The 16,128-nt window shown below is 46.7% G+C and overlaps 1 protein-coding gene across 2 annotated transcripts in view; it reads right to left on the bottom strand.

The window, feature by feature from the left end:
• Window positions 1–16,128, bottom strand: part of LOC146195362 (beta-1,3-galactosyltransferase 5-like) — a 29,604-nt gene that overhangs the window by 2,342 nt on the left and 11,134 nt on the right. Inside the window, exons 2-4 of one of the 2 annotated variants that reach the window (XR_014706004.1) lie at window positions 13,360–13,461; window positions 342–469; window positions 103–208 (exon numbers count right to left, since the gene is read on the bottom strand). Coding sequence is in view for 1 of the 2 variants with exons in the window: in XM_084597795.1 (XP_084453921.1) it covers window positions 13,395–13,461 (67 nt within the window). In the remaining variant the exon portion in view is untranslated. Of the gene's footprint in view, window positions 1–102; window positions 209–341; window positions 470–12,809; window positions 13,462–16,128 lie in introns of those variants that run through there. The other variant, XM_084597795.1, reaches the window with a different exon arrangement.

The raw sequence follows: 16,128 nt of genomic DNA on the forward strand, positions 1-16,128 counted from the left end.
TTTAACCCGCTCAGAGGTAACCAGTGAGGAGAAAGAAGTTGCGGGACTCTACCGTTGAGGAGACGGAATTACGCGGCCGGGACGGGTGGTTAATGAACTCACCTAAAGAGTCTTAATGAAACTGCACGGCGTATGATGTAAACAACTCAGAAGTGGACATTGCGGTGAAGTTCAGCAACTCGGACGAACGGCTGCCCATATGTATTTCCTGCGACCACGTAAATGCAAGGTACAGCGCTTGGTTTGCGCCACTTGTTATGCGGAGGAGGAACATTTGAGTTTGGCACTGGGGCCTTGCATTTGTGATTGGAAAGGCTGGGTCAACTTGAAGGCTAACTTACCGGCAAGCCGGTGAAGGCAAGCAGTCAGCGGCGCTGCCATTGCGTCTCGCCAGGGCCCAGGTGTAGCTTTGTAGCGTGTGCCGATTTTCGCCAAGAACGTGAATTGCTATCCGAGTTTGTTCATATTCCTTAAAAAAGTCGAAACAAGGAAGACAGACGCAGAATAACACAGAAAGGGTGCACGCAACACTTCTGGACTTAGAACTGGTGTATTCCGACGAAGAAAAATACAAGAGGCGTAACGGTCTGACAACACCATTAGATTCCTATTTAGAATTGAATGTTTTTTTGCCAAACTGGATTGTGTGCAGCATGTGTACGCCTACGTCTAACAAGCGTTGTTGTCATTTCGTCACGTGGTTTGAAGCGTCATCAGAAGAATATTGAGAGTGAAAGAAGAAGCAGAAACTGGCGTGCCTGGGAAACTCGCAGTCCCTCGAATAAAAATACAAGTCGTGGTCAATCCCTCTTGTGCGTATGCGCCATTTTTATTAGGATAACGACAACGACTAAAAATAATCGCTCCGGTTACGTACTGAGTGCGTAACAGTTGTGATGGAGCTTGCGGGGTAACTCAACACGGGTCTTCGTGGCCTTCGACGAAGCCGGCGTCTCGTTGGCTTGCCGCCCCTACCAGTCAATATGACTCAAGGCGGTGACGCTGTCTGAGCACCACCTGCGGTGAGCAACTGGCAGCATTATCACGAGACGCGCCTTTAGTGGGAAACCTGATAATAATGTCAACGAATGGCTAATCAAATACGAACGAGCGAGCTGGTACAGTCGTCGGGATTCGACTGTGAAACTAGCGAATGTAATGCTCTTGGAAGGCGCTGCACTAAGTTGGTTTGACAATCATGAAGATTCACCTACCAGCTGGGATCGTTTCACGAAATAAATCAAGAAGTGCTTTGGAGACAGATCCGCGTAGAAAATGCGCAGAACAAACGTTGCTGCAGCGAGCCCAGGTACCTGGCTAGACATCCGCCACATATATCGAGGACATTGTGAAGTTGTGCAAAGTTGCAAACCCACGGATTTCCGAGAAAAACAAAGTGCGACACTTGCTCAAAGGGATCGCTGAAGACGTGTAAACGTTCCTTATTGGCAAAGCTAATTCGAACTCTACTGCAGACGTCATCAGGCACTGCCGCACTTTTGAATCCTCCAGGTTGCTCCGCATCACACCTAAATTTGGCCGACTGGCCAACTTCGCATCCGTCGCGAGCGTTGATTTCAGTACTCCGGACTCGATGGCTGAACTGATACCCGGGATGCGGGAATAATTTCTGCGTAACAAATATCCTGCGTTCCGGGATAAACACCAATATGACGGTTGCGCGCTGCATAGAAAACCCGCGACCCCATCAACTTCCTGGGCTTCGGCTCTAAAGGCACCAAACTTTGAAGACCGCGACAGCATGACGGTTTAATCTCTTCCCAGCCAGGTGCGGGACGAAGATCCGCCTACACAAGCGGGGTGGTCGTCAGCAAAGCAGGACCCACACACTCAGAGCAAGTTTTTACCCACTTTTACTGTGACCGGTGGCGCCCTCAACCCGTGTATTATTGTCCGTGACATTACCGGACATATCTCCCGGTACTGCCGTAAACGGGGCCTGCTGCCACAAGACCATCTCCCGCTTTCTAACGTACGCTTCTGATCGTCTCAAAACTGAATTTGATCCGCCATCTACATCGACTTTGGATACCTACCACCTGGCTCAGATTCGAAATGACTTGCCTGCTTCCGACCGCAGCCTGACGCCGCCACCCCAAAGACAGCGACGCTTACCGTCTCGTGGGCTCCATTCTTCCCCTTCGAGAAGCTAGTATTTCACTTAATGCTACATTGAGTCCAGCTCTTGTAGAAGTTTCGTCGCTGGTTTGGGTGCGTTTTTTATGTCTAAATATACAATTCTCATTGCGAAGCCTAGAGAATTCATCCAAGTTGTTTGAACTGCAAGTTTATGCGAGGATTTCGACGCCATAACGGATCCTACAAAACTTAACTATGCAAAGAAGAGTGTTTTGGTGGCCCGTTGCATAGTTTCAGGGACCACAGGCTACATCTTGCTGTGGACTGTGAACTATTCAGACGAGCCAGCTGTGTTACCTCGTGGCATGAAAATCGCGCATTTCGAGGAAGGTGTGTCGATTTCAGTGACGGCACTAAGTTACTTTGCTCTTGAAGAGAAAACGCACCCTTTTGCAGAGTTTCAGATTTAGGCTTTATTCTTGAAAAATTGTTTTAAAAGTGAGAAAATGCAAACAGGTGGCCTATTGTTTTCTATTTTATTCAACAGTATAGAGCGTTCTACACTGTCTTATTATTTGGCGATATCCAGAGTGACCAATGACGAGACCTCTTCTTCATTGCAACCCTCATTCTGTTTTTCAAATCTGTATAAGCTGTGCGAATCAATCCCCCTTGACGAAACCCAATCTGTGCATCAAAAAAGGTATTCAGGAGGAGGAGGAGGAAAGGCAGGGAGGTTAACCAGAAGAATAAACCGGTTTGCTATCCTGCATGGGGGAAAGGCTTGAGGAGGCAAAAAGGTGAATAATAAGGGAAGTTACTGGAATATGAAGTCAGTGTAGTGTGCGGCAAAATCATGGCGTATCATGCAGGCCAGTGGTTCTCAAGATGTGGAGCAGTGCCTGCGAGGCCTTCATCGCCGGAAATCGCCACGGCCAATGGCCTAGAATCTTCATTCCTGTGAGCAGGCGTCCATCTAGACGCTACAACGTCTAGATTAATTAACTAGTATTTAGAGTGCTAGTATGGCCCTTGAGACTTGCATGAACTATATGTTCAATAGTTTTCACTAAGTTTGACGTTAGACGAGTTAGGCAAATAATATTCAAACCAAAACCTCTTTAACGCGATAGCTTTAAGGGCCCCGTGTGGTAGAAAAACCGGCGTCAGCGTTGTGATAGTAACGCGAAAATCTGAACACAGCTCAAGTGCTTTCTCCACAGCTGATGCAAAATACTTTTTTATACCTGTTTCTACACTCGAGCGTTTTGTTCTTGAAATTAAAGCCTGCATATGAATGCTGCTTTCGATCTAGCTGCTCACGGGCATCTGATCTAGAGCACCTCTTCTACTGGATGATGCCCTGGATAATTTGTTCACCTGAGCGTTTCAGGCAGGGAGCATGATCAGCGGGTGGTCGCCACGACATAGTGTGCAAATTCCATAACAGACATACAAATGTCCAAGGAAGTATTGTCTCCGCAAAGTCACCATCGTGTATCTGATATGTGTGCCTTACTGCAATTTCGGAGCGCCAGCATTTTATGCATTGCAAAGGGCGAAGTTGAATTGGGTCGACGCGGTACACAATGAGTTATACCTTAGCCTCTTGTGGACAATTAGCCCATGCAAATGTTGCAATCATGGATTCTGCCAGCACCCGAAAGCCATTAGCATATCTACTGCATCGGAAGAGTGATATGATGCCCACGCCAGCGTTGTTGAATACCGCAATTATTTCCTGGGGAGGTTAATCTACGCCGCTATAATACCTTTTCAACAAGCAGAAATGAATTGTTTCTCTGGTAGTGAGGCAAACGATGTGCATCGAATCAAGCCCGACACACATTGTAGATCCGAGGATTTGCAGAGAATGCACCCCCTGCGAAAAGGACGCATATCATAGATTTATACGTTTTAGCTGCTCCTAGAATATTTTTGGGCATTAGTTTTAGTTTCAGGGGATCCCAAATTGTTGCAGTCACAGGCCCACCACCAGTATCACGCTTACTGCATTTCTGCCAAAAGATTCCAAGGCCGAGCTTTAGGCCGGCAGACCGGCGAACTAGGATTCCACCCCCCCCCCCCCCCCTTTCTCCTCTGGGGAGGCTAGAGTGATTGTCCAAGACCTATGGGAACATGGACCCTATTTTCGGCTTCAAAAACTATCTCTAATCAATCCCCCAACGTATAACTAACGTCCACGCCTGAAAGCGCTGTCAGTCAGGCAGACGAGACAGGCCCCAGCAGTCAGAAGACTGTACACCAAGTTCAGCACGGACACCGCTTATTCTTTGGAATAGATCAATTTTAAGTTCAGCTATGCTGTGTGTGTGCCTCCTCTGTCTTGTCTTGCGCCTTTATTCGCTAGTTCCGCCTTTGTAAGCCGAATTTACTGAGCCGTATTGCCCGCACTCTCTGGGGCGCGCCAGCCGTACCCCGTGAGAGCCCGTCGTTGGCAGGAATGGAGCGCAGGTCTTTGGTCTAGGCGTAGGCCAAAAGACAGGCAGAGTAACGGCCAAGAAAACCGCACGAGCTTCGGACACCAATCAAGTCGTTATAAAGGTGCGATGCGGTGGTCGGCGAGGAGGCGAAATAAAAAAAAAAATGTCCTCTCCCTTCCGAAACAAAAAGATCGAAAAAACATTAAGAGCGCCCTCACGACTATCCACTTGTCGTCTCCATTTATCTGGCCCATAGGAGTGGGCCTCGCGTGTTCTTTACTAACAAAGGAGAAACCTTGAATACGGAGCAACTCTTCAGTGGCCGGTGCTTGGGATGTCTTAAAATGGTCCTATGGGGATCCAAACCTGCACCAAGTGGCGACTCAAGAGCAAGCGATCAGCGCCCTCTTCGGCGGGAATTTCATACAGCGGGAGGCGTACGGCTGAGGCGCCTCATTTCGCTGTGTAGCGGCTGAAGTACGCTTTTTGAAAAATGGGCAACCTTGAAGGACATTTTCGCTGTGTAAATATTAGAAAAGGGGAATATGACTGCTTTCTTGTGTGTAAAGTCTAGAAGTCATACAAGACAGTAATGTTTCTGTGTAACCAAAGTGTGTGTCACAGGTGAGCGGCAACATCACCTACAACGTGCATCTCGAGGTCAGCACATAATTTCTCAGCTTTTTGATGTTATAAACAGACTTGCACTGCTAGTGGAAACTGTTCGGGTTTCTCCGCATGATGCTGCCTGAGTTTGTACATGCTCGGCACGGAGATGAATCGCCTAACTCTCCGTTTCCCACGCATGTGATTTCGGACTTCAGTACATGTGTTTACACTTGGCTCGTGAGCATATAAGCGCGATTCAGCTCACGCGTTCATGTGCGCATGTGCATTCATGTGTGCGTTCATGCGAGCTGCAACATATCACCGATACCAGAGCAAATTCCTAACAATGATTACGCACCAACACGCCGCGCAGGTGTAAAGACTCCGCTCTATTTTTGTCCGCAGGTGTACGCTTGCGCGCTTATCTGGGCGTACGTTTACTGAAATTTATTTTTAAATTGTGATATATCGATGAACTGCACTTATTGATAAATTGTAAATTTCTGAATGCTCGCAGCTGTAAACGTTGCAATAGTTTGCGTAAGAACGGTCGTTTTGTGTGTGAGATTACCAGGCAAGCAATCGAGTGGTGTTACGCCCTCTAAGTACAGCCGAAGACTGTCGCCAAGTGTCCTAGTAAGTCACAAAACACAACGAAAAACACGAGAACAGATTCACATAAGCACCGTCTGTGTGCATCTGTGTTTCGCGTTCTTGTGCTGCCAATTCGGAATGCGCCAAAGCAAATTAGCTAAAATTCCATCCTGCCAATTGCATGCGGCACTGTCAAATTCATTTAACATTGCCTGCAAAGCGCGCTGCCTTATAACGCGTGAAAAGCAGCGACCGAGTCGGTTGTAGATAGGGCGTGCAAGCATTCGTTTAAGAAATTCAGCATTGGAATCAGTCTAGGCACGGCTGCGATTACTAACACTGCTACACGATAGGAATTGAACTGCCACAGCAAATGAGACGCTTACTTGATTCTGTGGACCTCAGCTATCCACGCTTCGCGCCTCTGCTTCTCATATCACTCGCCCGAAAAGCGGTGAAATCCCACCGGCAGATCCCACTTCTTTGTGTTGCGCAGACTATTGTGACACTGCACAAACCAACAGTAATGGATTCCTGCTTTTCGCGAAGACGAGGGGACAGATGTCATTGCGAAGAGACAAATAAAAATTTGCTGGGGTTTACCTTTAGATAAACCCGGTAGGTTGCGTAAGCAAAGCCGACGTAGCTTCCTCTTTCTGTTCCTTCTTCTTCTTCTTTTTCTTCTTCTTCTGCTGCTGCTGCGGGGCATGGCTACCAACCGGGTTTACCCGGCGGCATGAAGAGTGGCCCCATCCGCGGTCGCTTTAAAGGTCAAACGCGGCTACCGGCCGGGTTTACGCGACGGGCTGAAAACTCTAGTTAAGTATTGCTTACGCAATTATATTACGAGCGACGCAGGTTTGGGCACTGCTCAACGTGTTGCCGCGCCGGCTGCACTCCGCGACTCCATGGCTCCTGGCCATTTCGCCTCGCGCCGCTGTGGCGCTGCTATCGCGCCTCGAAACTACCTAGAGTAGCAGAATATAAATATCTGGCGGTATGGGTAAACGAAGGATTGGCATACATTGGAAAGCATGAGCAATCACTTAAGGCCAAAGGGCGAAGGGATGCCGGGATAATGAAGCATAGGGCATTGTGGGGATACACTAGGTATGAGGTATTGAGGGGTATTTGGAAAGGTATTATGGTGCCCGGACTTACTTTCGGAAATGTGGTTTTGTGCCTAAAATCAGAGGTACAGTCGACGTTAGAAACAAATCAGCGATCCGTTGCACGATTAGCACTAGGTGCCCATGGCAAAACTACAAATGAGGCGGTACAGGGAGATATGGGCTGGGCATCTTTCGAAGTACGGGAAGCTCACAGTAAAATATTATATGAGGAACGCCTGAGGAAATTGGACAGTAACAGATGGGCAGCTAAAGTATTTAAATACCTGTACTTAAAAAGCGTTGACTCACAATGGAGGAAAAGAACTAGGAAACTAACTAGTAAGTATGCTAGTCACAAGGACGGAGAAATAAAGAGCATTAAGCAACAGGTGAAAAACACAGAAGGTAAAATTCGATGGAAAAGAAACAGAGTGTGTAATTATACCGAAAGTGGAAAATGTAGATCAGGAAGGAAGATTTCTTTGATAACTCAAGAGGCATTGCCCTACTTTTTGAAGCTAGATCAGGGTGCCTTAGAACACGCAGCTACAAAAAGAAATTTAACAATGCAGATGACGCATGTGCTGTATGTGGAAACTCCAGTGAAACAATTGACCATATTATACTCGAATGTAATGGCATCCATCCGGAAGTTGATGCAGGCGCAATCACTGTTCCTGAAGCACTGGGGTTTAGAGATAACAGTGGCCGGGGGAATAAACCGGCGGTGGAAACTAGCAAAAAACGACTGGAAGATTGGTGGCTTAAAAGCAGAGAAGTGACATAATGTTAGTATTGTAGGAACAAAAATTTAATAAATAGAATGATGGTTTAGTTAACCATTCTAAATCAATAATTAAGATATAGGTAGAAAAATGAGCATGATAGCCACTGCTACCACCCCGTTTCAAAGGGGACGCTCCTATATACCATCCATTCCATCCGAAACATGAGGTTGGGAGCCCTAAGCGTCAGGTATCAGGTATGCGTGCGTACAACCTCCGCATCGGATGGTTCAGATCGGCGACTTCAACAATAACATTCTGTGGCGGTGAGCAGCTTAACAGGCACTCAAATGGCAACAAAACGACGTAGTTTCGGAGTTGCTTGGGCACTTGATGGTAGTGACTCTCGCTCAGCCGGCATTGCCGTAAAGACAAACTGATTGTTCGTCACTGGGAGTGAATTTGTCGACCTCGATTAAAAACCCCATAGCAGCCGAAGACGCCGCTGATGACTGTTTCGCTTGGTGCATCGTCTTCCAGAAGCGTAAGTTGTTCTTCAAATTATCAAAGCAGTTCAGGGCGTGTGATGTAGAAACATTTATTAGAACATCATACGTCTAAAGCAGGACAATAGGAGACAAATCCTTCACGCAGGCTGCCTAGGCAAGCGCGCCTGCTCAGTCATACGCCATAGCCGTTGATCCACCATCGTGACGAAAAACGTAAGATTCCACAACGCTTTTCACTGTTTTGTTTTGACACTAGGCGTATGCACGATCTCCCGCCTCTTTTAACACGGTAGCGCTAAGATAGAAAGCCACTTTTCATAATAACAGAATCATATTAAATGCAACGAGAAAATTCGAAGTCTATATTTGCTTTTTGTATCCTAATCGGAGCGTTAAAATACACGGATTTTTTTTTTCCTTTGTTCTCCAAAAATGCCCTAAATATGCAGTCATAACTCCTACATACCTGGCCACAATAAGAATTGATTTTGCAATTATATACATAGGGACATCAGCTGAACAATTAACCAAAATGATTACGATATCATCAATTGTAGTCCTTTAATTATAATTACAAAGAACTAGTTTTCAGAGGATACTGGGCAGAAGCAGTGATAAGAAGGCCCGCGAACTCCTTGAAGCGTATCATATAAGAAAGCGGGGGGCGGGGTTTGTTAGGTACAGGTTTGTGGCTCTGTTGAGGCAGAGAGGAGTTATATAGAGAGCTTTCGCTGAGGACCGGGGGCGTTGCTCGGCCTAGGCATATGTGTTCCTCGCTATATATTGTTGGTCTTGTCTCTGCAATAAACTAGATGTAATAACGCCAGTATTGTGTTATTCCCCCTCTCCTGTGTACGTGTTTGTTTAGCGCTAAAAATGCCGTTTGAATCTGAACGCCATCTACTCCATCCACAACTTCTTTTATGTAGTTCTCAATCAGGAATGTTTTTAAAACAAATGCAACAATAACAAATGTTCTCGAACGAGCTTTCGTGGTTCATTGCACGGCCTGATATATATAAAATATCTGCAAAGTTTCATTGAAATATCTATTCGTTAAAAAATTTACCAATCTGCGCATCAGCCCGCACGACAGGAAACTGATTTCAGGAAAATTAACAAAATTGATTCAAGATCCTCGATATGTCATATAACATGTCCAGGAAGAATAAAATCGCCAACATTTTGCAGCTTTGGCCCTCCTTAGTCTTCTCTCTTTACTCCTTTTTGCTCATGCAGCCGCTCGATTTTTTTTCTTGCACTCCTTGCGGCATTGGTAGACTGAGGGGGAGGGGGGGGGGGGGGGTTCCTGATGCGGTTTCGGCCTCCTGTCAAGTAAGCTTCTAAGTAGGCTTTCATTGTTCCTATGTAGTAAACGCGCGAAAAAAATGAGGTGAAATCTTCAGTACACGAGGCCTTAACAGATAGTGTGCAGGTTCTTCAATTGACGGTGTAACGGTACACTTTACACTAGCGCTGTGCACGGGCTCGGGCCAGACCGAAAGCCCTTACCCGGTCCGGCCCACGAGCCGGGTTCGAGCCACTCGGAAGCCTTCTCCCTCTGGTTCAGGCCGGACCCGGGCGAAGGTATAGTTCTCTCGGGCGGGCCAGGCCGGGCCGGACACTCCTATCACGAATATATGCAACTTTTGCGAAAGCGCGAATACGGCCATAGCGCGATAAGCTTCTAGAACGCACATTTTCCCGCATGTTTCCCCCGCCAGATATTCCGAGTTCTTTCCCGACGTCGACCCGCCTTTCCTCCTCGCTTCCTCGCCGCGAACGGATATTTGGTAGCCGTCAATGACCAAGCGGAGAGACCGCTGATGGGCTATATAGTTTCGAGCTTCGCATCTCCGCTGTGGTAACACCGGCACTGATTTTAAGGAATTCGTTTCAAGATCTGCGCCATACTGTCACCTATCAAAAGTTTCTGTTATGGTTTACTGCTATAACTCAACATGTTATTGTTTCAAGCGGGGGCACTGCTCAAATCATCTGCAATGCAAGAGTTTCCTTTTTCTTCGCTTGCTGCCAATAGTTCACGTGAAAGGCTCAAGATGAACCAGGGGAGCTCCTCAGGTACTTGACCACGAAACCAACAACCTTTTTATGTTCAGAGCTAGCGCAGATTTGAAGAAGCAAATAAGCTGCTTACCGAAAACTTGCCTTCCTATCAAATAACGTGTTAATCATTCAAGCCACAAGTTGGAACACCGAAGGAAGCTTCAGCTCTACGGGCCGGGTTCATTATCGGGAGCGCTGGAAATGCCTCAATTCAATGCAAAATTGTTATTTTGCACAATAACTGTGCCTCTACATATTCAGAATATTTGCAATATCAAACGCGAGAACTCAACATTCAAAGATCTTGGATCAATTTATCATCCTGAAATTATTTTTTTTCTTCTTCATAGCTTCAACTGCAATTATATCATGATGTTCCAGGCCGGGCGTGGCCTTAAATCTGAGGACCGGGTCGGGCCGGGCTGGGCTCAGTCCCTTTCAGAGTCGGTCCGTGCTCGAGTCTGCAGCGTTGGGCCCGCGTCGGGCTCGGGCTCAAAATTTCGGCCCGTGTACACCTCTACTGTACAGTGCACCTACGCTGTCTAAATGTCATGAGTCTCTTGTGAATATTTTTGTTGTCAAATACAAACAAAAATGGACTTACATGATTGGAAACATTTATGATTATAAACTGAAAATTTAAGGAACAAAAGAAGCAAGGTCGCAAAAACAGAAACGTTTTTCTATATGTCTAAACCAAAGTTATTAGTTTCAGTTTGCCAAAATCCACACAGGGTTACAAGCTTGGTTATTTTTGGAATAGATTTAGTGAAAGGCCTAATTTCTTGCCAGTCACTAAGAACTGATTGTGCTAATTAATGAAATAAGATTTAAAAACAAAGTCGGTGTGCAAGACCACCAACAAGAACGATCTAGTGACCACGTAGGGTACCTACGTAGTCACTAGAGCGTTCTTGTTGGTGGTCCTGCACACCAATTTTATTTTTAAATCTTATTTCATTACTCTAGTGACCACGTAGTGTATCTACGTAGTGTATCTACGTGGTCAGAATGTTATACGTCTCTCATGTGAGCATTTTTGTTTCTAAATGCAAAAAATACGTGCACCTCCCTAGAAAAAAATGTTATCATTGTAAATCAAAGTAATCTAAATATTAAAAAGCAAAAAAAAAACAAAAACCACAAAAACAGGCCAATACCGCCTGCAGCATTTTAACTAGTGCCCTATCCTTCCCTGACTGAGGCCTCTCTTTTTCAACTAAAATTAAGAAACTGGGGTCACATTTACTCTCATATAAATTGTAAAACGCAGATCTTTCAATCCTGTCGCTGCCTACTAAGACAACGTTTTGTGATATATATATAATTATTCAAAATGTATTACTTTTTTCAGTGCGGCACATGCACCAGGCAAGTTGCAAAGCCAATGAAAATGAAATTGGAATGAGCGGTTTGCTGGTTGCGGGGAAAATGCTCCCTAATACACTAATGCACGGTAATTATATTCCGAAAAACTCTGGTTGAGAGCTCCTTCACTGAACAATATTTGTGTTTAACTAGTGCACTTTGTTCAGTGCCCCTACTTTAAATTTCCCCCTAAAGCCAGCCTGCCCTTTTTCCCGGAATGCGGTTCATATGCTTCAGCTCAACATTTCAACGTACATCCGATATAAGATACATATATTCGTTCACTCAAAGCATGCGCGCGTACTTTCGTGAACCCCTGACGTAAACGACGACTTTGCTGTTGTTGCAGTGTACTCCGAGCTTAGAAAGCATGTGCCACCTCAACTCTACAGCCTATACGCGGTAGAAAAGCAAGACTAGCGCTGGCTCAAAATGCGCCTTATTAAAAAGCGAAGTGAGATAATTGCACATTCAGATATAACTTACTGTCCACATGCTAGCATGTTATTTAGAAGCCATGCCTTTTAGAAATGTCCCCATTTCCACTAAAAATTAAATACACAATCTTTAGCGCTAGGGCAGGATTTGAGAGATTCAACAGGATATCGACAGAAGCCCGACAGAAGGACGGACCTCCCTTGAAACCCCACGAAATGGTTTGATGTGGTTTAACCTTATACAGAACTTCTGTCCGCACTAACTCTTCGAAGATCTTGATGCAGTTTAACTGCGAAACTTCCTTGAGTCCAAGTTCCTCAAATGCTTTTGATATGGCTTCACTGCAGAAGGCAATCAACACTAACTCTTCAAAAGTCATGATGCAGTTCCCCTAGAGAAATTTGTTTCCCATACATTTTCCCCATTTTTTAAAAACTTCATCACTATAAAGAAAATAATTATAAATTATTAAATAATTAAAAATATTACTAAAAATTATTATTATTAAAATTAGTAAATACCATTAATAACTTATAAATAATAAACACCAAGTATTTCTTTTCCATGTACCTCAAATCTGGGTACTGGCAAATCGAGGTAGACGAGAGGGACCACGAGAAGACTGCATTTATCAATCAAGACAGGCTGTACGAGCTTCAGGTTATGTCGTACAGCCTGTCTTGATTGATAAATGCAGTCTTCTCGTGGTCCCTCTCGTCTACCTCGATTTGCCAGTACCCAGTCGTTCGGCCTTTGCTCCGCGCCCGCGACTTTTCAAACGCTTATGGACAGCGTCCTCGCGGACCTGAAATGGCAGACTTGTCTCGTATACCTGGACGATGTGATCGTCTTCGCACCAAGTTTTTCAGAGCACATTCGTCGCCTCGAGGCGGTACTGCAAGCTATAAAGTCCTCCGGCCTTACATTAAAGGCAGATAAATGTCACTTTGCCTACGAAGAAATGAAATTTTTAGGCTACGTCGTCAACAAGGAAGGGGTCCTTCCTGATTCCGAGAAAACTGCTGCCATCGCCAACTTCCCACCGGCACGAGACCAGAAAGAAATTCGGCGCTTCTTCGGGTTATGTGCGTACTATCGTCGCTTTCTGCCAAATTTCTCCAAAATCGCCGCGCCCCTTACGAATCTCACCAAGACAGATTCAGGACCTTCAACTCCGCCTTCAGTCGCCGCCCGTTTTGGTGCACGCTGATACGGAGGTACACACCAATTCGAGTAATTTTGGTTTGGGCGCTATTCTAGTTAAGGTCCAAAAGGGTCAACAACATGTACTGGCGTACGCAAGTCGTTCGTTGTCGAAGACGGGGGGCGATTATTCTGCCACTGAAAAAAGTGCCTCGCCATCGTGTGGGCAATTATGAAGTTCAGGCCATACCTGTACGGGAGACCTTTCAAAGTAGTGACGGATCATTACGCACTTTGCTGGTTAGCCAGTATCAAGGGTCCGTCAGGGCGTCTTGCACGATGGAGTCTCCGCCTAAAAGAATATGACATCACAGTGACCTACTCATCTGGTCGTAAACATTTGAACGCAGATTGTCTTTCCCGGGCTCCCATCGAGCCTGCCCCAACTGACGCAGGCGAAGACGACGCTTTCGTCAACGCAGTAAGCTCTACAGACTTCGACGTGCAACAGCGTACCGATACTGATCTCCAGGACAATACTTCATTATCTGCAAAGTGCTAGCGGCAGAGTTCCCGCAGCTTTCCGGCGCGCTTTACCATCTCTCTGCCTACGCGACGACGTGCTGTTCAAAAAAAATTCAGCCCTCGACAGTCGACATTATTTGCCTGTCGTTCCTACGAATCTACGCAACGAAATTTTGCATGCCTGCCACGACGAACCAGCTTCCGGCCTCCTTAAAATCATTGGAATGCAAGCCAGAATAACAGAAAAATACTACTGGCCTCATTTGGGACATGACGTTACAAATTATGTTCGCACTTGCAGTGACTATCAGCGCCGAAAGATTCCTCCCGTCAAGCCAGCCGGCTTCCTAAAACCCATAGAGCCTCCTTCACAGCCGTTTCAACAAATCGGGATGAATTTGTTAGGACCATTCCCCACCTCAAGCTCCGGGCAAAAGTGGATAATAGTCGCCACCGACTACCTGACACGTTACGCGGAGACAGCGGCTTTTCCGAGTGAAACAGCTATAGAAGTTACAAAATTCTTTGTACTGCAAATCGCCCTGCGCTACGGCGCTCCCCGGGTTGGGATCACGGACCGAGCTGCTGCCTTTTCTGCTGAGCTTAAGCAGCATATTCTTGACCAAGTCGCACAAGCCACCGCAGGACTACTTCCTACCATCCCCAGATGAACGGATTAACCGAACGTTTAAGCAGAACGCTTGCCGACATGCTTTCAATGTATGTGGACGTTCAGCACAAAACGTGGGATGCAGTCCTACCTTACGTAACGTTCGCGTACAATACAGCCTTCCAAGAAACGACCATTATGACGCCGTTTAGCTTTTTTTATGGCCGCCATGTCATCACAGCACTCGACGCCATGCTGCCTCTTATCGACGACCACCCCAATAATGACGTTGCATACTTTTTGCAACGTGCCGAAGAAGCCCGCCAGCTCGCTAAGCTGCGCATCCGTGAGCAGCAGGTGCAGGATGCGCGATGCTACAACCTGCGGCACCGCGAGGTTGAATATCAGACGGGTGATCTTGTCTGGGTTTGGTCTCCGATTCGACGACGCGGACTTAGCGAAAAGCTCTTGCGTCGCTACTTCGGTCCTTACCGAATTCGAAGTTCTCAACTCATTCGTTCTCAACTACGAAGTTGTTCCTCACGAGGCCCCACGATCAAGTCGTGCCGCACGCCCAGAGATGGTTAACGTCCTTCGCCTCAAACCCTATCACGCGAGGACGCCCTCCCTGTGAGTCCGTGACTTGCCTCGAGCATCGCGTCGATGCTTCCTCGCCGGGGGAGCTAATGCTGCCAGTGTGAAGAAGACAAAGAAGAGAAGCAGAAGACGACAAAGCTCCCGTTTCGCGCTCGCACCGTTCTTCCCTGGACTTCGCCAACACCGGGTTGTCTGTGTTACCGGCTCTGCGGCCTTCACACGCCTTTTTGCAACGTGACAATATCACGTACAAAACTCGTCACATCACGTCGGAGACGCCATGCGCGATCACAGAACTTATACATCACACACATACTCTCCCATCAATCTTCATAGCACACATATACCACCCAACATCCAAGCCGATGGCCTCATTAGAAACACTTCTTCGAGAGCTGCATCAGCTTGCAGGGAAACACCCGCTGCTGATAGGCGGAGATTTCAGCAGCAGCATATACTGGGGATACACAAAAACCACACATCGAGGTCACAGGCTCTGGCTGAGCCTGCAATACCTCCAACTCACTGTGCACAACACGCTCCATACTCCCACGAGGATTGGCAACTGTGTCAGCGTGGAATAAACACAACAGACGACTTAAAAAGCGGCTGGCCGCGCTTCAGACACAAATAGAACAATATTCTGAGGAGCTATGGAGATCGAATTGGGGACTAGTATGTGATAGCATCACCGGAAAACTGTCCACCAAACACGCATGGCAACTTCTCCGACATCTCATTGACCCTGCACGCAACACGTCAGCAACACAACGCTACGTGACACGCCTCATATACGAACATATTGAAGAACCCGACGCCCTCCTAGACCCACTTCAATACACATACACCTCTCCGGGAGCCCCCACACCTCTACCCGAGTATACAGGACAGCTAAATTCGACGCTGGACACAGAGTTCACGGAGACGGAAGTCAGAGCAGCCCTTCTTAGTGGGTGAACAAACTTCCCACCTGGTCTGGACCAAATCATAAACACCATGCTTCGTAATCTGGCAGACCAGTCGATGCCAAAATTACGGCATACTTTAACCAGTGCTGGGTGGAGTGCGTCTTCCCGAAGTCCTGGTGTCATGCGAAGGTTATATTTGTACCCAAACCTAACAAACCATTTACACTCAAAAGCCTTTGCCCTATTTCACTAAACTCTCGCCTCGGGAAGCTCTTCGAACATGTTGTGTTAGCGAGACTTCCAGCACATATGGCAGGCAACAATCTATATCTGCACAGCATGGTGGGATTCCGACCCCATCTGTCCGCACAGGACGCCA

Source organism: Amblyomma maculatum, chromosome 3, assembly GCF_055883805.1.
Source record: "Amblyomma maculatum isolate TAMU_Amacu chromosome 3, ASM5588380v1, whole genome shotgun sequence".
NCBI lineage: Eukaryota > Metazoa > Arthropoda > Arachnida > Ixodida > Ixodidae > Amblyomma > Amblyomma maculatum.